We start from the raw sequence: 23,486 nt of genomic DNA, 5'->3' as shown, positions 1-23,486 counted from the left end.
AACCAACCTCGGAGAGAGCATGCATTGACTTCTTTTCAAATGACAAAGATAGAGTCAGAGGGACACTAGTTAGAGAACCAATGGCAAATTGTGATCACAACATGGGTAGCTTTGAGGCATTCTTTCAAAAAACAAGGTCCAGGTCTAAAACGATGGTCTACAATTTTAGAAAAGCAAACCTTGAAGGTATGAGGTGGCACTTAGAAGAGGTAGACTGGAGAACACTGGATACAGAGTCAGTTGAAAATGGATGGGTATATTTTAAGAATATACTACTTGAGGCTCAGGAGCAATTTGTACCAAAACCAACAAACAGTGGCCAAAATGGTTTAATAGAGGTATGCAGAATATCAAGAGAAAGAAAATGTTGTATAGTGCATACAAAAGGGACGGAGACAAAACAAAATACATAGAATATGTTGAGCTGCAAAGAGATCTTAAGAAAGGGATCAGGAAAGCAAAGAGGGAACTAGAAAGAAACAGCTCTTGGAGCTAAAACTAATGCAAAGAGTTTTTTTCAATATTACAACAGCAAGAGGTCAATAAAGGAGGAAGTGAAACAGATAAAGGGCACAAATTGAGGTATGGAAAACAAACTAGATGTGGCAAATGTTCTGAATGAGTATTTCACAGAGGTTTTTACAAAAGAAAAGACATAACATAGCAAGAGAGATCAGGATAAATGAGGAGGAGGTACTAAAGGGACTAGCAGAATTAAAAACCAACAAATCACCTGGGCCATATGGGATATTTCCAACAGTACTTAAAGAAATGAGGGAAATTATTTATAGGCTGCTAACTCAAATATTCCAAATGACACTTAGAACAGGGGATGTGCCAATTGACTGGAAGACAGCAAATGTCATACCAATCCACAAGAAAGAGGACAAAACTGAGCCAGGAAATTACAGACCAATCAGTCTCACCTGCATCACTTGTAAAATGTTGGACAAAATTATTAGACAGAAAATAGAGGAGCATCTTAATGAAAACCATATTCTTGGAGATAGTCAACATGGGTTTAGACGAGGCAGATCATGTCTTACTAATTTATTAGAATTTTTTGAACATGCAACTGCAGCTGTAGATCATGTGAAAGCAAATGATGTGATATACTTAGATTTCCAAAAAGCTTTTGATAAGGTTCCACACCAAAGACTGATCCTCAAATTGGAGGCTGTAGGCATTCAGGGTAATGTAAGTAGATGATTATGAACTGGTTGATGTCTAGGAAACAGAGGGTGTCGATTAGAGGAGTCGCTTCTAACTGGAGTGAGGTTGTTAGTGGAGTTCCACAGGGATCAGTACTAGGACCTGTCCTTTTTCTAATCTATATTAATAATCTGGACTCTGGGATAGTTAGCAAACTTGTCACATTTGCAGATGATACTAAAATAGGTGGCTCAGCAGATACAATCTTGGCAACACAGGCTATTCAAAGGGACTTAGATAATATTCAGTTGTGGGCCGACACCTGGCAGATGAAATTCAATGTGGACAAGTGCAAGGTAATACATGCAGATAACAAAAATGTCCACTATAATTACACTATGGGAGGAACAGAACTAGATGAAGTAACGCATGAGAAAGACCGAGGAGTCTATGTGGACTCCTCACTTTCTCCATCCAAACAATGTGGGGAAGCAATAAAAAAGGCAAACAGGATGTTAGGGTATATTGTCAAAAGTGTAGAATTGAGAACAAGGGCAGTGATGTTCAGACTGTACAATGCACTAGTTAGAGCTCATCTGGATACTGTGGACAGTTCTGGGCTCCACACTTCAAGAAAGATATCGCTGCTCTAGAGGCAGTTCAGAGGAGAGCAACCAGACTTATTCCAGGTCTGAAGGGAATGTCCTACTCGGAGAGACTGAGGGAACTAAACCTATTCACCCTGGAACAGAGGAGACTACGTGGGGACTTGATCCAAGTCTTCAAAATCATGAAAGCCAGCGACCACATCAACCCAGAGGAGCTTTTCCAGATCAGCAGGGACACACGCACCCGGGACACAAATGGAAATTGGGCTTCAAGGCATTCAAGACAGAAAACAGGAGACACTTCTTCACACAGAGAGGCGTCACCATCTGAACAAACTCCCCAGCGATGTGGCTGAAGAGACAATGTGGGAACATTCAAAATCAGACTGGATAGGATCCTTGATCACTTAGTTATTAATGGACACCAAACGAGCACGATGGGGCGAATGGCCTCCTGTCGATTGGACACTTTCTTATGTTGTTTACTCCCTCTCCCCTGTCTTGTCTGTCTATACAGCACTCTTTACTCCATCGGCGTCGTTAGACGCGGGCTTTTGACCCTCCCCCGCTCCTACAGGAGATATCACTGTCAACCCCGGGTGAGCTGAGGTCTACTGCGACGCCCCTGCTTTACTCCCTCCCTCTCCCTGTCAGTCTCTCTCGGGTTTTGCACTCGGTGTTGGCTCCGATTCTGCCGTTTGAACATTTGTACACCTGTGGGGATCCATGCCGTTTGTACGGGTTGGCTCGGTGTACATTCGAGCAACATGCCCCGACCTCCCTTAGTGTAATATAATCTAACCCTGATAGTCTCAACAGAACAGATTCGAAAGCGCTGGCAATGCGCATTCACTGACGCTTGGACGGGCTGCTGCAGCTGCTCGGAGATTAGCCTGAATAACAGCTCTGCACACAGCCCGGTTACAGCCCCGTCAGTCACTTGATGGCTGTAGTGGTCAGTAGTGACGTGCAGTTCGCGAACGATTCGTTCTTTTTGAGAGACTCATTCTGGTGCCCGATGGGACTCGGATCCGTGACGCAAGACTCGGCTCTGCTGACTCGCTGTGAGCAGCGGCGCTCAGGAGCCGGAGACCCGCACCTCCATCACTGACTCTGACTCTCAGTCCGGCGGACTCGCTCGTCCTGACGAGTCGTTGAGTTATGAAACTGAACTGTATGCGCCATGTTGTTTCCAAATTCCCTCTTGTTATTGCATAAAAAATAAATATGTATGAGCCAAAATGGCGTCAGTTACATCATCCAGACCGAGTATAGACTATACTGTCAGAAAATGAGATTAGACGTTTATGCAATATTTTATATACTGTACATAATGTGTGTGTGTATTAGTCCGTATTCATTGCGTACGTCTGCCAAACATAACAAAAATATATAATATATCGCTATGAAGTCTGTTTTTGTAATGTTTTATACACATGAAACATTTTGCACAATGTATTATTAATACTTGCAGTCATCTTGAAGTAAATCAACAAAATAATTATTAATATTAATAATAATTGAGATACACCTATGCACAAGACATTTATGTAACGATATTATTATTATTATTATTTAGCAGACGCCCTTGTCCAAACAATATATTAGATTAATCATGTTGGCTAAATAATGTTAACTTCAAACTGTTGTTTTCTCCGGTATTTTAAATATATATCTGTCACAACTGTATTTATTTTACCCCAGTCAAATACACTTCTCCATGCTTTTGTGGCGTGCGGTGAACGACTCGTTCTTGCCGGTTCAAGTCTGTCTGACCCGTCCTGATTCGGGCTGCAGGGGTCCAGTCTGAATCAGTGAACGACATGAACCGATTCACCGAACTGAACTGAATCAAATGAATCGAGGCACTAAAAAGAATCGAACTGCCATCAGTAGTCAGCACAGAAGACCGGACGTGTGTTCAGGAAAGTTCTTCTTCCGCTTGTGATGTCACCAGAAACCGCTCTATTTCGCCCCACTGCATGACTGATGGACCTCTCCTCCAATCAGATGCCAGCACCGTTTCACCTTTCACCTGCCACCTCTGCCACTTCCACCAATCCCGCTGCAGCGGTGTGGAAGGGGGGGACAACGAAAAAAAACATCTTCCTGAGTGACAAAGAATCGTGACCAATAGCGCTCTGCGGTGGGACCACAGCAGCCAATGGAGCGCTGCTGTGCGGATGAGGGGCGGGTCCGGAGCGGGAAGCCTGTCGCTCGATCGCAGGAGGAGGAGGAGGAGGAGGGAGGCTGGCGGCCATCTTGGATCTGCAGCCGATTGTCTGTCTGTCGAGAAAGACAGAGAGCGCGATTGAAATCAGTATTTACACAACATTCACGGACGGAAAGAGGGAGACTAAGCGGAGGAGAAGACAGGGAGACGCCACAGAAATATAACGGTACAGCTTTTACATCCACAGCAGCGAGAGCCTTCACACTCACCACCAGCAGCCCATAACAAACTCCCGGGCAGCAGCACCGGAGCACAGCGGCGGCGGCAGCGCGTCCGTCCGTCCGTTAGCGGAGCTCGACCCGGATCAGCGGCCCATGCGGGACCGGGGCTCTGCGGGGGCCCGCTGTCCGGGACCGAGGCGGTAAAGTCCCGCAGTGCACCGGCCAGACCTGCGCCGTACTGGGGTCAGAGCCGGGCATCTGCAGCGTGAGCCCCGGGCCGCCTGTACAGACCGATCACACAGAGAGAGAGAGAGAGAGAGAGAGAGATAGTAGTGTGTGTGTGTGTGTGTGTCAGGTGTGACAGAGAGCAGGTTGTCTGTGTGTATATGTGTCAGGTGTATGTGTGTGTGTGTGTGACGTAAATACTTCAGTAACGGTTTTTAATAAGAAAACGTTAGTGTGGGTTCAGCGTTTCTTCTTAAGAGAGTAAATGAGTGCAGAGTTGTGTAGTGTCCAGCCAGTGTTAATGTACTGTAGTGTCCAGTCAGTCAGTCAGTGTTAATGTGCTGTAGTGTCCAGTCAGTCAGTCAGTGTTAATGTGCTGTAGTGTCCAGTCAGTCAGTGTTAATGTGCTGTAGTGTCCAGTCAGTCAGTCAGTGTTAATGTACTGTAGTGTCCAGTCAGTCAGTGTTAATGTGCTGTAGTGTCCAGTCAGACAGTCAGTGTTAATGTACTGTAGTGTCCAGTCAGTCAGTCAGTGTTAATGTACTGTAGTGTCCAGTCAGTCAGTCAGTGTTAATGTGCTGTAGTGTCCAGTCAATCAGTCGGTGTTAATGTGCTGTAGTGTCCAGTCAGTCAGTCGGTGTTAATGTACTGTAGTGTCCAGTCAGTCAGTCGGTGTTAATGTACTGTAGTGTCCACTCAGTCAGTCAGTGTTATTGTGCTGTAGTGTCCAGTCAGTTAGTCAGTGTTAATGTGCTGTAGTGTCCAGTCAGTCAGTCAGTGTTAATGTGCTGTAGTGTCCAGTCAATCAGTCGGTGTTAATGTGCTGTAGTGTCCAGTCAGTCAGTCGGTGTTAATGTACTGTAGTGTCCAGTCAGTCAGTCGGTGTTAATGTACTGTAGTGTCCACTCAGTCAGTCAGTGTTATTGTGCTGTAGTGTCCAGTCAGTTAGTCAGTGTTAATGTGCTGTAGTGTCCAGTCAGTCAGTCAGTGTTAATGTGCTGTAGTGTCCAGTCAGTCAGTCAGTGTTAATGTGTTGTAGTGTTCAGTCAGTGTTAATGTGTTGTAGTGTCCAGTCAGTCAGGGTATGAACTCTCTCTCTTTCTTTCTATCTCAGTGACTGACGGTATGAGGACAGTGTGCTAGTCCAGGAGTCATGGCGGACAAGAGAAAACTACAAGGTAACATGTCTCTCTACCGTATCGTGTGTCTGTACTGTGTGCGTGTATATTGTACTGTGTGTCTGTATTATTAATATCACTCCCCTCTCTCTCCCTCCCTCCAGGAGAGATAGATCGCTGTCTGAAGAAAGTAGCAGAGGGGGTGGAGCAGTTTGAGGATATCTGGCAGAAGGTGAGTCCTCGATAACCACTTAACCACTGCGTTAAGGCAATTGAAATGCTGTAATGGTGGTAGTGGGGACTGACAGTGTTGACCTCTGACCCCCGTAGCTCCACAACGCAGCCAACGCCAATCAGAAGGAGAAGTATGAAGCAGACCTGAAGAAAGAGATAAAAAAACTACAGGTAAACAGGGAGAGGGAGACAGAGACAACAACACTCAACACGCTGACTGACACACTGACTGACTGACACACTGACTGACTGGCACACTGTGACTGGCACACTGTGACTGGCACACTGTGACTGGCACACTGTGACTGGCACACTGGCTGACTGGCACACTGTGACTGACACACAGTTAGTATGTGCACTGAACCCCACTCTCTCCCTCAGAGGCTGAGGGACCAGATCAAGACCTGGGTCGCCTCCAACGAAATCAAGGACAAGAGGCAACTAGTGGAGAACCGCAAACTCATAGAGACGGTTAGAGAGGGGCGGGACAGGGGCGGGACGGAGAGGGCTTGTGTGTCCGTTACTGCGTGTTTGTGTGTCTGTGTGTCTGTGAGTGTGTTTAAGTAATCTCCTTTTCTGTCGTTGTCCCCCCCTCTCTGTCTCTCTCTCTCTCTCTCTCTCTATCTCTCTCTGTCTCTCTAGCAAATGGAGCGGTTTAAGATAGTGGAGCGGGAGACGAAGACGAAGGCCTACTCCAAGGAGGGCCTGGGACTCGCGCAGAAGGTCGACCCGGCGCAGAGAGAGAAGGAGGAAGTTGGACAGTGGCTCACAGTAAGTGTGTGTTTCTGTGCGTCTCTCTTTCTCTCTCTCTCTCTCAGTTCAGATGAACTCAGGGAGGCTTGACTGCGTTACGTCCGTGTGGTCGAGTATTGACATCGGGCCCCAGGGCTCAGGATCAGGGCAATGGGCGACGCACACCGGGCCACAGTGCGTATTCCTGGACAGTAAACAGAAGCACAGGCTGTCATTTGTGATTGACATTTACTAACAGCATCATTAAAAATGTCTGTAAGATGCGATATTCAGGAGCTGAAGATCTGCAGCGGCAGGCAGAGGCCGGCTCGACAGCAGAACGAGACGGCGGCGCGGTGTGGTGAGCGCCGGGGGCACACGCTGCTCTACAGGACGAGACGGCGGTGTTGTGACCGCTGGCGGCACACGCTGCTCTACAGGACGAGCCTATTACCTATAACCTATTACCATGACATCAGTTTCTGAGAGGACCTGTTTGAAGACACTGTACGGTGGCAGTGACTCTGCACTTCAATTGCGGGGAGCAAAGCCGCTCAGACTGCGCCCGTGGCTTGCAGCACAGTGCCTGGTCAGGGCCTGCAGCGTGGGCTGTCTGCTGTGACCCGGCCGTGCCGTCCTGGACAAGACATGAGACGAGGCAGTCCATGAGCAGGAGCTGCGCAAGTCCTGTGTGGCCCTCGCAGCACTGGGCCTGTCCCTGCATCGTGTGTTGATAAGTGCGCATTGTTTGTGTAGTTGTCCTGTTCAGTGTTTTGGCTCCAGTGCAAAGCTGTGACGATGTGATCTTGTCCTGGGCGCCATTGCAGATGTATTTAAGATGAACAGTGCACCCCGGCAGCTGCGATGCAATCATCATTCGGGCCGGACGCAGCCGTTGTGGCATTTTTGGTACAGAACCTCCAGCTCAACGTCACTGAAAGACACGCTTGTAAAACATGACAGCCGAGTCATTTACACTTTGTTCTTTTAAACATCTGTTTGAATCTAAAAAGTGTATTTCAGATGCTCCTTTTAGAATCAGCGACTTCATGTGCAGCTTTATAACACTTGAAAACAGTTTGCAATCGAGTCATTTGGACATCGTTCGTTTCGATGTTCATTTCATTCTGTTTGTGGTGTATGTTCGTATTACTTGAATTTGGTATTCATGCAGTTCCCCCCTGCACACCGCGTCAGTTCTCCAGCGCTATCAACACTACACGCCAGCGCCCAGTTCTCAGTCCTTGTGCATAGGTCCGTTACTGCACTGTGCTAGTCTGACGTCAGCTGGCATGTGGGGCAGGCCTGAGTCCACGCGTGCCGCCGTGGCTGTGAGGCGAGCCAGCATGGTGCGCCTCAGGATTCCAGTGAACTGTTGGCAATGCCTTCCCTAAATAAAGTATACAGACTTCAGCATATATTTACATATTTCTCTCTCCCTCTGTGCCTGTCTCCTCTCTCTCTCTCTCTCTGTGTCTGTGTCTGTCTCTCTCTTTCACAAAATCTAATTCTAATTCCAATCAATCAATTAAGCAAGTCAACCAAGGGAGCCGAGAGGCTGAAGGCATTCAAACGGCTGTGCCAAAGCTTTCTAAATGACTGGATCCATCAAACCTGCTTCTCTGCTCAGAATAAAGTCCCGGTGGGCCAGGGGCTGCAGACTGACCCTCTCTGTGTCTCGGCGCGGCGTCCCCCTAGAGCAGCGTGCGTCTCGGCACCGGGTCCACATTGAGCGGCGTGCGTCTCGGCACTGGGTCCACATTGAGTTGCGTGCGTCTCGGCACCGGGTCCACATTGAGTCGCGTGCGTCTCGGTGCGGCGTCCCCATAGAGTGGTGTGCGTCTCGGTGCGGCATCCCCCTTCCGTCGCTGCGTCTCGGCGTGGCGTGCCTCTAGGTTTGTATGCGTCTGGGCGCAGCGTCCCCCTAGAGCGGTGTGCGTTTCGGTGCGGCGTCCCCCTAGAATTGCGTTCGTCTTGGCACCAGGTCCACATTGACTTGCGTGTGTCTCGGTGCGGCGTGCTCCTAGAGTTGCATGCGTCTCGGTACTGGATCCTCATTGAGTCACGTGCGTCTCAGTGGTCCTAATGGACTCTTAAGAACATGAGAAAAAGTGTCCAGTCGAGAGGAGGCCATTCGCCCCATCGTGCTCGTTTGGTGACCATTAATAACTGAGTGATCAAGGATCCTATTCAGTCTGTTTTTAAATGTTCCCAAATTGTCTCTTCAGCCACATCTTCTCGGTCTCTCTCTCACAGAACACGATAGACACTCTGAACATGCAGGTGGATCAGTTCGAGAGTGAGGTGGAGTCCCTGTCCGTGCAGACGCGCAAGAAGAAGGGAGACAAGGAGGTGAGAGATTAAACTGTGTGTACTGTACTGCATGTGAGTGTCTGTGTGCTGTGTGTGTGTGTGTGTATGTGTGTGTACAGTCTGTCGCTGTGCTGTGTGTGAGTGTGTGTGTACTGTACTGCATATGTGTGTCTCTGTGCTCTGTGTGTGTGTGTGTACTGTACTGCCTGTGTGTGTGTGTATGTGTGTACAGGTTTTCGTGATATATGGGGACTTTTTTTTAGGTTACAAACTGGTAATTTCTAGGTTATTATGCAATAAATGTGAAATGTGGGGACTTTGTCTAGAGTCCCCATGAGTCAAATCACTTAAAAAACATACTAAATGATGTTTTATTAAAAATGTAAAAATGCAGAAAGTTTTTTGTGAGGGTTAGGTTTAGGGGATATAATCTATAGTTTGTACATTATAAAAATCATTGTCTGTGGAAAGTCCCCACAAGGATAGTGTGTGTGTGTGTGTGTGTGTGTGTGTACTGTACTGCCTGTGTGTGTGTGTGTTCTGTACTGCGTATGTGTGTGTCTCTGTACAGTGTGTGTGCGTGTCTGTGTGTACTGTACTGCATGTGTGTGTCTCTGTGCTGTGTGTGTGTGTACTGTATGTGTCTGTGCTGTGTGTGTGTACTGTATGTGTCTGTGCTGTGTGTGTGTACTGTATGTGGCTGTGCTGTGTGTGTGTATGTACTGTATGTGTCTGTGCTGTGTGTGTGTGTGTGTGTAGTGTACTGTGTGTATGTGTGTGTGTGTGTCTCTGCTGTATGTGAGTGTAATGCATCGTGTTGTTTGTGTATGTGTAGTGCTCTGTGTGTGTGTGTGTGTACTGCATGGTGTTGTGTTGTGTGTACCATGTCCCTGTATAGTTTTCAGTGCCTCTCTCCATCCCCTCCCCTCCCCTCTCTCTCTCCCCCTCTCGATCTCTCTTGTCTGTAGAAGCAGGATCGCATTGAGGAGCTGAAGAGGTTCATCGAGAAGCACAGGTACCACATACGCATGCTGGAGACCATCCTGCGCATGCTGGACAACGACTCTGTGCAGGTGAGGAGAGAGAGGAGAGGAGAGGGAGCGTTGAGGAGAGAGAGAGACAGACAGACAGACAGACACACACACACACACACACACACACACACACACAAAAGGTAGTCGAGTGACGTTGCTGTGCTGCAGGTGGAGTCCATCAGGAAGATCAAGGACGATGTGGAGTACTACCTGGACTCCTCCCAGGACCCCGACTTCGAGGAAAATGAGTTCCTGTACGATGACCTGGACCTGGAGGACATCCGTACGTCCCTCTGTGTGTCCGTCCCTCTGTCCCTCAGTGTCTGTCCCTCTGTGTGTATCCATCCTTCTGTCCCTCTGTCTGTGTCCGTCCCTCTGTCCCTCTTTGTCCATCTGTCTCTCTTAATCACACTCTCATTTCTCTCTCTGTAGCTCAGTCCTTGGTGGCCACCTCTCCTCCTGGTCACTCCCACATGGAAGACGAGATCTTCAACCAGTCCAGCAGCACGCCAACATCCACTACCTCCTCCTCGCCCATCCCTCCATCCCCCGCCAACTGCACCACGGTAAAACTCCTTCTCCCACAGATCACACTAATATATGGCTGTACTGAGTTACACTATATATAAATACACTCCTCCTTTTCGTCCGTTTATCCCTCGCCACATCACAAGGCTGTACTACAACATTGTGGCAATATAATGTCGCACACTGGACGTGCTGTGCAAGCGAAGTCGCACTGTGACTAAAGTAACTGTCCCCTCCTCTTCCCTCTGCCTCTCCAGGAGAATTCGGAGGATGACAGGAAGCGCGGGAGATCAACAGACAGCGAGGTCAGCCAGGTGAGCTGCCCCCTGGTCTCTTTCTCCCTCTGTGTTGCTCTTGATCAGTTTGTTAACCCCCTGTGCTGCGTGATTATAATCCAGTGGTTCTCAACCTGCGGCCCGTCACGCATGGAAGTGCAGCCCACGATATGACACCCATATTTAACACTAGAAGCGCTGAGCCGATTTGGTTAATAAAATTGGAATTACTCTGTGTTCCTAAATACACTGCGTATACCCGTTCGTGGCTTTTCCTACCTATATGTATTAAACATGCCTACAGCGATCTCTACATGTCTACAGTCTTTCATGTGCTTGAAAAACACACACATTGTACAGCATTACAGGTGTTTTCTTACAGCTGTATTCAGATTGAGCTGATACAGTGATTACCCGCAAATAAACATGGATTGAAAATGGAGACTGAAGAGAGCTCGTGTTGGAAATGCCATGTATATGAACATGGCTGATTCAGGGGCATCCGATCATTTGTGGTTTGGTTCCAGTGCTGTGAAAACACTGCGAGTGAAACGCCAGGTCCAATTGGCACCGAGTGCTTTTACTCTACTGATCAATACGCGATGTTACTGCAGTACAGAGTGCAATAGCGCAGCACATCCACCAAAATAATGATTCACAGACATTATCAGCGGAGGAGCATTTATTGTGATGCTATATATTAGTGGAGTAAAAGTGTCACCTGGAGAGGCTGTCACAATGCAGTGTGAGGGACGATCTCATGCAGGGAAATTGCAGAAACTGTCCTGTGTGACTGTACAAGCTGTCAGGTATGCAGGCTAAATATAGTAAATCGTTTATTGAAATACAAAGCTACAGTTAATTCACGCACTGTATGTTGAAAACAAAGTTTACACGGTGTTGAAAATGTTTACTTTACTGTACAATTATGTTTTGATAAGTTATTTTTGAACTATAAATGTGGTGAAACATTATATATCATACTATTAACCGCTAATATCATAATATTAAATCCGGTTATTTTGCATTGATGACATCATATGCAAATTATGTGTGGCCCGTGAGACATGCACTTGGACCGTAGTGCGGCCAGTGGGAAAAAAGGTTGAGAACCACTGTTATAATCAGAGCCCGCCCAATGCACGTTTCTTGGGTCCGATACCGATAATCGGGGAGCATATCGGCCATCGGGAAATTATGTCTGTCAATATGGCCTGTTTTTGGTAGCATGTAAAACACGCTCTCTAACACGGATCCCTCAGATGTCTCTCAGATCTGTAGGAGTTTGAAACTTCTGTGAGTTAACATTACTTTTCATTACAAATCACCATTGCAAAAATGAATGATATACATTCGAATAAGGGACAATAAAGATGTTCTATACATTAGAACACAGAATAAGAACGTGTCCAGTGTTGTATTAGCGTGTTACACGTGTCGCTCAACACTGCCGCTCACACAGGGCAGCTTCTAGTGCAGGCGTTTAAAAACGCCCTGGGTAATGTAACCTGTCCGCTGAGTCTGTTCAGAGTATAGCAGCACAATGCAGGGTGTGACAGTCTATCCTGACCCACATTGTATGAGCAACGTCTCATTGCTGCTCTCGGCTGCTACCGCTCTGATGTTATTCATATTGTATGAACAGCTGGACGTGTTTCAGGCTGTTTTGTGAATGGTGTGCAGGACAATCTGCAGAGCCAGTCAGTATGAAGGCGAACACGATTCATTTAACATGTGCCCATTTACAAGTTAAATTAATGAATTAATAAATACAGCAGATCTGGGTTTCCCTCTAAAACATTAAGGACTGGATTAATAAATGCACCCATAAGTCCATAAATGCCATGACTGAGACTTTAGTTCAGTTATAACCTGCTATATTGTATCTGGATGATTAATCGTGAAACGTGTGTATTTTGTTTCAACTGTAACTTGCCAGGTCTGCTAAGTAAATTATAAATAATATGGCAAAAAGTATTGTTTGCAGTTACAAATCTGCAGAAAGAGTAATAAATTAAGGGAGTCACGCTGTGCCGTTTAAAATACATATATACTAGCACAAATGATGATGATAATACTAAATATCACGGCACGGATGTTTAAGCCAGTGTAACCGAGGCATAAAATAACCACTGTAGAACCAAATGAACCTGTATTTATTTGCTCTCTGCAGTGTGATGAAGGATTTCATGGTCATTTGAAAAAACATTAAAGGGGTCATGAACTGCCTTTTTTTTTTTTTGTACTGTTCTCCGAGGTCCACTTATAATGTTATCAAGATTTTTACATCATTTTGATTTCTCAGTTCATGACCCCTTTAACATTATCGGAGGAATATGTGCCAATACCGATATCTGTAAACGGACGATAATGTTGGTGCTTCGGTCCTAATTATAGTGGACTGTGTTATCAGTGTGTTCACCCCCTGTGTGTGTTGTGTGATTATAATGGACTGTGTTATCAGTGTGTTGTGTGATTATAATGGACTGTGTTATTAGTGTGTTCACCCCGTGTGTGTGTTGTGTGTGTTGTGTGATTATAATGGACTGTGTTATCAGTGTGTTGTGTGATTATAATGGACTGTTATCAGTGTGTTCACCCCCTGTGTGTGTTATGTGATTATAATGGACTGTGTTATCAGTGTGTTAACCCCCTGTGTGTGTTGTGTGATTATAATGCACTGTATCAGTGTTAACCCCCTGCGTGTGTTGTGTGATTATAATGGACTGTGTTATCAGTGTGTTCACCCCCTGCGTGTGTTATGTGATTATAATGGACTGTGTTATCAGTGTGTTAACCCCCTGTGTGTGTTGTGTGATTATAATGCACTGTATCAGTGTGTTATGTGATTATAATGGACTGTGTTATTAGTGTGTTCACCCCCTGTGTGTGTTGTGTGATTATAATGGACTGTGTTATCAGTGTGTTGTGTGATTATAATGGACTGTTATCAGTGTGTTAACCCCCTGTGTGTGTTGTGTGATTATAATGCACTGTATCAGTGTGTTAACCCCCTGTGTGTGTTGTGTGATTATAATGCACTGTATCAGTGTGTTAACCCCCTGTGTGTGTTGTGTGATTATAATGCACTGTATCAGTGTGTTAACCCCCTGTGTGTGTTGTGTGATTATAATGCACTGTATCAGTGTGTTAACCCCCTGTGTGTGTTGTGTGATTATAATGCACTGTATCAGTGTGTTAACCCCCTGTGTGTGTTGTGTGATTATAATGGACTGTGTTATCAGTGTGTTGTGTGATTATAATGTACTGTGTTATCAGTGTGTTATAACCCCCTGTGTGTGTTGTGTGATTGTAATGGACTGTGTTATCAGTGTGTTATAACCCTCTGTGTGTGTTGTGTGATTATAATGGACTGTGTTATTGGTGTGTTGTGTGATTGTAATGGACTGTGTTATCAGTGTGTTATAACCCCCTGTGTGTGTTGTGTGATTGTAATGGACTGTGTTATCAGTGTGTTATAACCCTCTGTGTGTGTTGTGTGATTATAATTGACTGTGTTATTGGTGTGTTGTGTGATTGTAATGGACTGTGTTATCAGTGTGTTAACCCCCTGTGTGTGTTGTGTGATTGTAATGTTCTGTACTAACCCCTCTTTGCCACTCTCCTCCTCTCTCTCAGAGTCCGGTAAAAAACGGGAACCCCTCTTCCTCATCCTCGTCCTCGTCCTCCTCCTCCAGCACATCCTCCTCCTCACTGGTCTCCATGGCCAGCGTCGCGGGGGCCGTCTCTGGGGGGGGTGGTGGCATGAACAGTGGCATGATGGGCGTGGGGGGCGGCATCTCTGGGGGCAGCAGTCTTTTGGGCAGCATGGGGGGGCTGCTGCCCGGCTCCACCCCCTTCAACGCTGCGCCCCAGTCTCTGGCGCTGGCCCAGGGCAAGGCCGCGGTGGGGGTGGTGGGCGGCCCCAGTGGCAGTAACCCCGCCTCCACCTCCCCCTCCAGCCTCCTCCTGCTGCCCCCGCCCAGTGCCTCCCCCGCAGCCTCCTCCTGCTCCTCCTCCTCCACCGCCTCCTCGTCCTCCTGCTCCTCCTCCTCCTCGTCCTCCTCCTCCTCCGCTGCGGCCGTTGCGCCCGGCCTGGGGGGCTCGGTGCCGGGCAACCCCAACTCCCAGTCCCAGGCCTGCCTCGGGCCTGGCTCCGCGGGCTCCAGCCTGGGCCTTGGCCTGGTGGTGGGGCTGGGCAAGGGCCCGGGCACGGGCGGCGGCCCAGGTGCAACGGGGGCAGGGCCGGGTGGGTCAGGGGTGTCGGCAGGAACGGCGGGGGGGCAGTTACAAGGCCTGGGGCTGGCCGGAATGCCCCCGGTGTCCCTGGGGGGGACGATGGCCAGTCTGCTGGGTGGCAGTGGGGGGTCGGGCGTGGCCACCACCACCCCCTATGCTCAGGCGGCCGCAGGGGGGGCGGGGCCGGGGGGCAGCAGTGCTGTGGGAGGGGGCAGTAACAGCAGCTCAGGGGTATCCACAGGCCTCCTGGGCTCGAGCCCTGGGGCAATTAGTGGCGTCAGCAGTGGGATTCTGGGGCTGGGGCCGGGCCTGGGAGGACAGGGGTCCTCCGGAGGCCCCGGCGGCAGCGTGGGGGGGGCGGGTGGGGCCCCAGGGGCAGGACTGGTCTCCGGTGTGATCGGGGGCAACGGACGAGGAGGAGGAGGAGGAGGGGGAGGAGGAGGAGGTGGGGTGGCAGTCGTCGGCAGCGGAGCAACCAATAGACCGCCCAGTGGACAGAAACAGAACGGCAGCACAAGTGAGAGACTATAACAACTGTGTGTGTGTGTGTCTGTACTGTGTGTGTGCGCATGTCTCTACTGTGTGTGTGTGTGTGTCTGTACTGTAAATTCTGAATGTGTAAAATGTATTATGCCTTGAACTGCATTGTATTATTGCACCAAGTTGCCCAGGACAAGGGTGTCTGTTAAGAATAATAATAATACTGTACTCTATTTCAGGTTACAGTTCTGTAGTAGCAGACAGCACTCAAGACTCCACCCTAAACAGTGCCAGCCAATCACAGAACAGCCAGCCATCATCTCTGGTTTCAACAGCCAATCCAGCGTGAGTACTGCACACTGTCCCGCCTCTCGCTTTCATTCAGTCAGTAGGTGTAAATATTCTGTGGTATATTAACCTTTATTACCCTCCCCCTGTTCCTGTGTTAATGTGCTGTAGTGTCCAGTCAGTAAGTCAATGTTAATGTGCTGTAGTGTCCAGTCAGTCAGTGTTAATGTGCTGTAGTGTTAATGTCCAGTGGTGTATTGACCCTGTCTCTCTCTGTGTTTGTCCTCAGGAAGGACAGTGTGGTGAGCAGCTCCAGTCTCTTGGGCTCCATGTCTCTACCTCCCAGTTCGCCCTCCCCCTCCTACAGCGACGGCAAAGGGGCGGGGCTTCTGAACGGCCCGCACAGCTACAGCCAGGGAGATGGAGTGAAGGTGAGAGAGAGAGAGATAGAGAGAGAGAGGAGGAGGTGTATATGTACGTCTAGTCCATTGGTGTGTATTCATTCTGTTCTCTCTCTCAGGCTCAGGAGCTCAGCTCTCTGAAGTCCATGGCAGAGAGAGCAGCACTGGGCTCTGGGCTGGAGGGGGAGCTGCCCTCCCTGCACCTCACTGACCGAGGTACACAACGCCACACTACACCACGCTGCACTTTACTGCACTGCACCACACTGTACTGCACTACACTACACCACGCTACAATTTACTGCAATACACAACGCTGCATTTTACTGCACTGCACCACACTGTACTGTACTGCACTACACAACGCTGCACTTTACTGCACTGCACCACACTGTACTACACAACATTGTACTGCACTACACCACACTGTACAGCACTACAAAATGCGGTACTGCATTGTACTGCAGTACACAACACTGTGCTGCACTACACAACACTGCACCATACTGTACTGCACTACACAACACTGTACTGCACTACAGAACGCTACACTGAAGTACTCCTGACCCCTCTCTCTCTCTCTCAGACCTGTTCTCAGGCTCCTCCAGCACCGGACCCCCGGCGCCGCCCCCCCCCGGCCTGGCGGAAGTCAGCATCCCCCCATCGCTGGGCGTGTGTCCGCTCGGCCCCGTGCCGCTGAGCAAAGACCAGCTGTACCAGCAGGCCATGCAGGAGGCGGCCTGGACTCACATGCCTCACCCCTCGGACTCGGAGAGGATACGGTACGGAGGTAGAGGGCTCCGCCGCGAGGCTCCGAACACACACTCACTGTCTCATATTGACTGCCTCTCTCTCCCTCTCAGGCAGTACCTGATGAGGAACCCCTGCCCCACGCTGCCCTTCCACCACCAGGTGCCCCCCCCACACTCAGACTCAGTGGAGTTCTACCAGCGTCTGTCCACTGAGACCCTGTTCTTCATCTTCTACTACCTGGAGGTACAGAGACCTGCGTGCATCTGTGTCTGTGTCTGTTTCTGTGTCTTTCTCTCTTTCTTTGTGTGTCTGTCTCTCTCTGTGTCTGTCTCTCTCTGTGTGTCTGTGTCTGTCTCTCTCTCTCTCTGTGGGTCTGTGTCTCTCTCTGTGAATCTGTGTCTGTCTCTCTCTCTCTGTGTGTCTATCTCTCTCTGTGTGTCTCTCTCTCTCTCTCTCTCAATTCAATTCAATTCAATTCAAGGGTGCTTTATTGGCATGACAAACAGTTTTGTAATGTTGCCAAAGCAGTTGATATTATATACATACATTGAAAAATAATAAAAGGTAAGAAAAAGGAGAAAGAGAAAAAAAAAATTGAAACAGTACAATATAATTTATAAATAAAATCTTAATAGACATGTACATTTACTTTATTTATAGTTAACAAGTTTACAGCTGGTGCTCATGTATGTTTTCACAGTGAGCCCCTCAGGCTGTGGCAGGCGGCTACATATTGGGCGGCCAGGGGGGCTGTATGTCCCTCCCCCAGGAGGATAGCTATTTTTTTTTCATTTATCAATTCAGAGAATTATTTTGTAATATTTATGAATTTATTAAAGAATGTGTCCCTTAATTTGGCATATTTATTGCAGTGGAGGAGGAAGTGCATCTCTGTCTCGACCTCTCCTGTCTCGCAGTGACCACAGCGCCGCTCCTCTCTGGGCAGCCAGCTCTGCCTGTGTCGGCCCGTGTCTAAGGCCAGGCTGTGGTCACTGAGCCTGTACTTGGTCAGGATCCGTCTCTGCTTCATATCTCTGACAGTGAAGAGATACTCTGCCAGGATGTATTCTCTGTTTAGGGCCCGATGGCAATCCAGTTGACTTTGGGATTTGGTTTCATTGTTCCAATGTTCCAGAGAGGAGGTTTTGGTTATCTTTATGGTTTGATTGACTCTAATTGGGGGCAGGTAAGCAGTGCTGACCTGAAGCTGGTCTCTGTTCGCAGTCTTAGCGGGGGTCAGTGCCGTGAGCTTCAGGGCCAGCTGACTCAGGGGACTCTTTTCAGGGCTGAGCTCTTGGGTTTGGAGGGCCTTGTACTGGAGAGAGTCTGACTCACTTTTCTTCAGGTGCATCCAGAATTTCAGTGCTCTTTTCTTTATATTAATGAGGGTTGGGAAGCGGCCTAATTCTGCCCTGCATGCGTGGTTTGGTGTGTTCCTGTGCACCTGCAGTATGTTAATATAGAGTTCAGCATGCAGGGTCTCTATTGGATGTTTGTCCCACGTAGTGTAGTCCTGTTGACTGAGTGGACCCCATACTTCACTACCGTACAGCGCAATGGGCTGGATCACACTGTCAATTAGTTTGAGCCAGATTTTGACTGGAATATTAATTTTATAGAATCTTCTTCTGATTGCATAGAATGCTCTTCTTGCTTTGTCTTTGAGCATCTTCACTGCCAGGTTAAAGCCCCCTGATGCACTAATAGTCAGGCCCAGGTAAGTGTAGTGTGAGGTGTGTTCTAGTGTAGTGTTATCTAGCGTGAAGTGGTATTTGTTTCCCTGAGGTCTGGACTTTTTTTGGAAAATCATGATCTTTGTCTTCTTCATGTTTACTGCCAGGTCCCAGGACTGACAGTACTGCTCTAGTAGTGCCAGGTTTTGCTGAAGCCCTTGCTCTGTGGGCGACAGCAAGACTAGGTCATCTGCATAGAGCAGGAATTTGACTTCTGTGTCATTTAGGGTGAGGCCAGGGGCCTCTCTCTCTCTCTCTCTCTCTCCCTCTCTCTCTCTCTCTCTCTCTCTCTCTCTCTCTGTCTGTGTTTGTGTGTCTCAATTCAATTCAATTCAATTCAAAGGAGCTTTATGTGTGTGTCTCTATCTCTTCCTGTCTATGTCAATTGTGTGTGTCTGTAGTGCTCTTGGTCTTGGTATGTGGCAGTTTACCAGGGCCCAGTATGTGGCAGTGTATGTACATTGTCAGTGTGTGTCAGTATGTGTCAGTGTGTGTGCAGTGTCAGTATGTGGCAGTGTGTTTACAGTGTCAGTATGTGGCAGTGTGTGTGCAGTGTCAGTATGTGGCAGTGTGTGTGCAGTATCAGTATGTGGCAGTGTGTGTACTGTGTCAGTATGTGGCAGTGTGTGTCAGTATGTGGCAGTGTGTGTGCAGTATCAGTATGTGGCAGGCTTCCTGATGCACCTCTCCCTTCCCACAGGGTACCAAGGCGCAGTATTTGGCAGCGAAGGCCCTGAAGAAGCAGTCCTGGCGCTTCCACACCAAGTACATGATGTGGTTCCAGCGACACGAGGAGCCCAAGACCATCACCGATGAGTTTGAGCAGGTCTGCCCTCTTCCTCCTCCTGCCGTCCGCCTGTCTGCCCTCCTCCTCCCTCTGTCCCGCCTGTCTGCCCTCCTCCTCCTCCTCCTCATGCCTTCTGAAATAAGACAATAATCTCCTTATACAATGTTATTTTAAAACCCCCTCCTTATAAAACAAGTGACATGGCTCTGATTTAGGACATTCTGAGTTCAGGGAAGTGAGGGAGCTCGTTTGGAAGGCACCGACACAGTGAAGAACAGTGATGGTTGGTGTTGGAGGTTTAGGTTCATGCTGGTCTGCGTGTATCAGTATGTGGTCAGACGCACTTTGTCTCTAGGCTGTGTGTAGAACAGCGCCAGCTGCTCTTCCCTTACTCGCCCTGTTTCGCACAGGCTGTGTAAACCGTAATAAAAATCAGTGCGTCGTCATTGGTGCCTCAGCAGTGATGCTTTGTGTCCAAGTCAACCGCAAACAGTGAAGTCAAAACTACACCATCACCCGCGTTTACAAAGAGGGTCCCAGCGCAGCCCACGGCGTTCAGACCCACTGGTCCCAGCGCAGCCCACAGCATTCACACCCACTGCTCCCAGTGCAGCCCACGGCGTTCAGGGTGTGGCTGCCTCTGTGGAGCCTCGCGTTCAGGGGATCGGTGTTCCGGGATGGAGGCATTCCTTCCGTTACTGCAGTCAATCGTGGTAGCCAATCACACACCTGCGCAGACCATCATCATGATGAGCAACACGTGGCCCAGGAGGTCGGACAGATGTACAGTGTAATCAAGACTGCATGTAGGAAGGATGTGGCTGTTATAATGGGGGATTTCAATTTTCCAAACATAGACTGGTAAAGCCCAGTGAGGACTACAGAAGCAGAAATAGAAATTGAGTTGGTCTACAATTTCAGAAAGGCAAACCTTGAAGGTATGAGACAGCACTTAGAAGAGGTAGACTGGAGCACACTGGATACAGTTAGTTGAAAATGGATGGGTATATTTTAAGAATATACTACTTGAGACTCAGGAGCAATTTGTACCAAAACTTAGCAAACTGAGGACCAAAAAACATTGTCCAAAATGGTTTAAGAGAGGTATGCAAAAAAATATCAAGAGAGAAAATGTTGTATAGCGCATACAAAAGGGATGGAGACAAGACAAAATACATAGAATATGTTGAGCTGCAAAAAGATCTTAAAGGGATCAGGAAAGCAAAGAGGGAAATAGAAAGAAACATAGTTATTGGAGCTAAAACTAATGCAAAGAGCTTTTTTCAATACTACAATACTGCAATGACATTTAGAACAGGGGATGTGCCAACTGACTGGAAGACAGCAAATGTCATACCAATCCACAAGACAGGGGACAAAACTGAGCCAGGAAATTACAGACCAATCAGTCTCACCTGCATCACCTGTAAAATGTTGGACAAAATTATTAGACAGAAAATAGAGGAGCATCTTAATGAAAACCATATTCTTGGAGATAGTCAACATGGGTTTAGACGAGGCAGATCGTGTCTTACTAATTTATTAGAGTTCTTTGAACATGCAACTGCAGCTGTAGATCACGTGAAAGCATATGATAAGATATACTTAGTTTTTCAGAAAGCTTTTGATAAGGTTCCTCACCAAAGACTGATCCTCAAATTGGAAGCTGTAGGCATTCAGGGTAATGAAAGTAGATGGATTATGAACTGGTTGATGTCTAGGAAACAGAGGGTGTCGATTAGAGGAGTCGCTTCTAACTGGAGTGAGGTTGTTAGTGGAGTTCCACAGGGATCAGTACTAGGGCCTGTGCTGTTTCTAATCTATATTAATGATCTGGACTCTGGGATAGTTAGCAAACTTGTCACATTTGCAGATGATACTAAAATAGGTGGCTCAGCAGATACAATCTCGGCAGCACAGGCTATTCAAAGGGACTTAGATAATATTCAGTTGTGGGCGACACCTGGCAGATGAAATTCAATGTGGACAAGTGCAAGGTAATACATGCAGGTAATAAAAATCTCCACTATAATTACACTATGGGAGCAATAGAACTAGATTAAGTATCGCACGAGAAAGACCTAGGAGTCTATGTGGACTCCTCACTTTCTCCATCCAAACAATGTGGAGAAGCAATAAAAAAGGCAAACAGAATGCTAAGGTGTATTGTCAAAAGTGTAGAATTGAGAACAAGGGCAGTGATGTTCAGACTGTACAATGCACTAGTTAGAGCTCATCTGGATACTGTGGACAGTTCTGGGCTCCACACTTCAAGAAAGATATCGCTGCTCTAGAGGCAGTTCAGAGGAGAGCAACCAGACTTATTCCAGGTCTGAAGGGAAAGTCCTACTGAGAGACTGAGGAACTGAACCTTTTCACCCTGGAACAGAGGAGACTACGTGAGGACTTGATCCAAGTCTTCAAAATCATGAAAGGCATCAACCACATCAAACCAGAGGAACTTTTCCAGATCAGCAGGGACACACGCACCCGGGGACACAAATGGAAATTGGGCTTCAAGGCGTTCAAGACAGAAAACAGGAGACATTTCTTCACACAGAGAGGCGTCACAATCTGAACAAACTCCCCAGCGATGTGGCTGAAGAGACAATGTGGGAACATTAAAAAACAGACTGGATAGGATCCTTCATCACTTAGATATTAATGGACACCAAACAAGCACGATGGTTCAAATGGCCTCCTCTCGTTTGTAAACTTTCTTATGTTCTTAACACGGATGTGGTCCGTTTAACATGTGAGACTGCAGAGCATGAGACGTGTTTCAGACTCGCAGCGCTTCTACTGAAGAACAGGAATTGGTCTAAAACTGGGCTTCAGCCTCATTCCAAGAGGCATCGAAAAGTCTTAAATGTAACTGTCCGAAACCTGCACGTACCCTGTCCATCCGTCCGCCTCCTCCCTCCGCCTGTCCACCTCCTCCTCCTCCTCCCTCTGTTTGTCCACCTTCTCCTCCCTCTGTTTGTCCACCTGTCCACCTCCTCCTCCTCCCCCCTCTGTCTGTCCACCTCCTCCTCATCATCCCTCTGTCTGTTCTCCTCCTTCTCCTCCCTCTGTCTGTCTGTGGTCAGTCATTGTGGTGTCCAGTCTATATTAACCTCTCCCTCTCTCTCTTTCTCCCTCCAGGGCACCTATATTTACTTCGACTATGAGAAGTGGGGCCAGAGGAAGAAAGAGGGATTCACCTTCGAGTACCGATACCTGGAGGACAGAGACCTGCAGTGATGGAGGGAGGGAGGGAGGGAGGGAGAGAGGGATGGGAATAAGGAGGAGAGCGCGCTACAGTAGAGCAGACATGTACAGACAACATTCCTGGATCTAAACTGAACACACAGACAGAGAGGGAGAGAGGGAAGTAATGAAAGAGAAGAGGAGGAGGGCTGGAGTTTTTCTCCCTGTGGGAGTCTGTCCCAGTCCGCCCCGTCACCCCCGAGAGAGAGGGAGAGAGAGACGCTCCTCTCTGCTCCTCCACTTCCCGTCTTCTGGCCGAGGCAGACTGTAAGCTCCCCGGCCGCGAGGCTCCGTGGCTTCGCTGGCCTGGCCTGCTGTAGTCAGCGTAGCCCGGTACAGTCCGACCCAATTACGCAGCCCAGTTAACGAGCGCAGGAAGGCGGAGCCGGGCGGAGAGGAGGGCGTCGGGATGCAGGGGGTTCACTTTGCCTGAATATATTATATATAAGTGAGTAAATTCTGTTTGTTTTGCAGCTCTGCCTCTGCCTGTTCATTTGGCACCCCTGCTACACAACACACACACAACACACTACACTACGCACACACAACATGCACACTACACAACACACACACAACGCACTACACTACGCACACACATGCACACTACACACACACTACGCTACACACAAACACAACATACACAATACACTACGCACACACAACATGCACACTACACTACATTACACACACAACATGCACACTACACAACACTACACTACGCACACACAACATGCACAATACACTACACACACACAAAACACACTACACACACACAACATGCGCACTACACAACACACCACACTACACTACAAACACACACAACACACTACACTATGCACACACAACATGCACACTACACTACACACCCACCCCAGGACTGAGTGTCACTCCACACACACAACACCCTGAAGGGGCACAGTATGTGTTTATTTTGAAAGCACAG

The 23,486-nt window shown here is 48.1% G+C and overlaps 1 protein-coding gene and 1 long non-coding RNA gene across 3 annotated transcripts; one reads left to right on the top strand and one right to left on the bottom strand.

Annotated features, from left to right (window-relative positions):
• Positions 1–311: 311 nt before the first annotated feature.
• On the bottom strand, positions 312–4,961 carry LOC136758550 (uncharacterized). Its single transcript, XR_010819975.1, has 2 exons — positions 4,203–4,961; positions 312–4,046 (listed from the first exon to the last, which is right to left on the bottom strand). It is a non-coding gene; the product is annotated as an uncharacterized LOC136758550 (long non-coding RNA).
• Positions 3,984–23,016, top strand: cnot3a (CCR4-NOT transcription complex, subunit 3a). Of its 2 annotated transcripts, none has more exons than XM_066713022.1 (19): positions 3,984–4,159; positions 5,494–5,557; positions 5,662–5,729; positions 5,828–5,902; positions 6,113–6,202; positions 6,374–6,502; positions 8,720–8,815; positions 9,751–9,849; positions 9,979–10,093; positions 10,243–10,376; positions 10,596–10,652; positions 14,253–15,369; positions 15,572–15,677; positions 15,910–16,051; positions 16,141–16,237; positions 16,608–16,803; positions 16,885–17,017; positions 19,208–19,333; positions 22,439–23,016. In XM_066713022.1, the coding sequence occupies exons 2-19, from the start codon at positions 5,533–5,535 to the stop codon at positions 22,535–22,537; spliced, it is 2,904 nt and encodes a 967-aa protein (XP_066569119.1). In that variant the 5' UTR covers positions 3,984–4,159; positions 5,494–5,532; the 3' UTR covers positions 22,538–23,016. The 2 variants fall into 2 exon arrangements, with proteins under 2 accessions (XP_066569119.1, XP_066569110.1); XM_066713013.1 differs by having other exon boundaries at positions 9,745–9,849.
• Positions 23,017–23,486: the final 470 nt, after the last annotated feature.

Source organism: Amia ocellicauda, chromosome 1 (genome assembly GCF_036373705.1).
Source record: "Amia ocellicauda isolate fAmiCal2 chromosome 1, fAmiCal2.hap1, whole genome shotgun sequence".
Lineage (NCBI taxonomy): Eukaryota > Metazoa > Chordata > Actinopteri > Amiiformes > Amiidae > Amia > Amia ocellicauda.
This window is presented reverse-complemented; position numbering and strand designations above follow the sequence as displayed.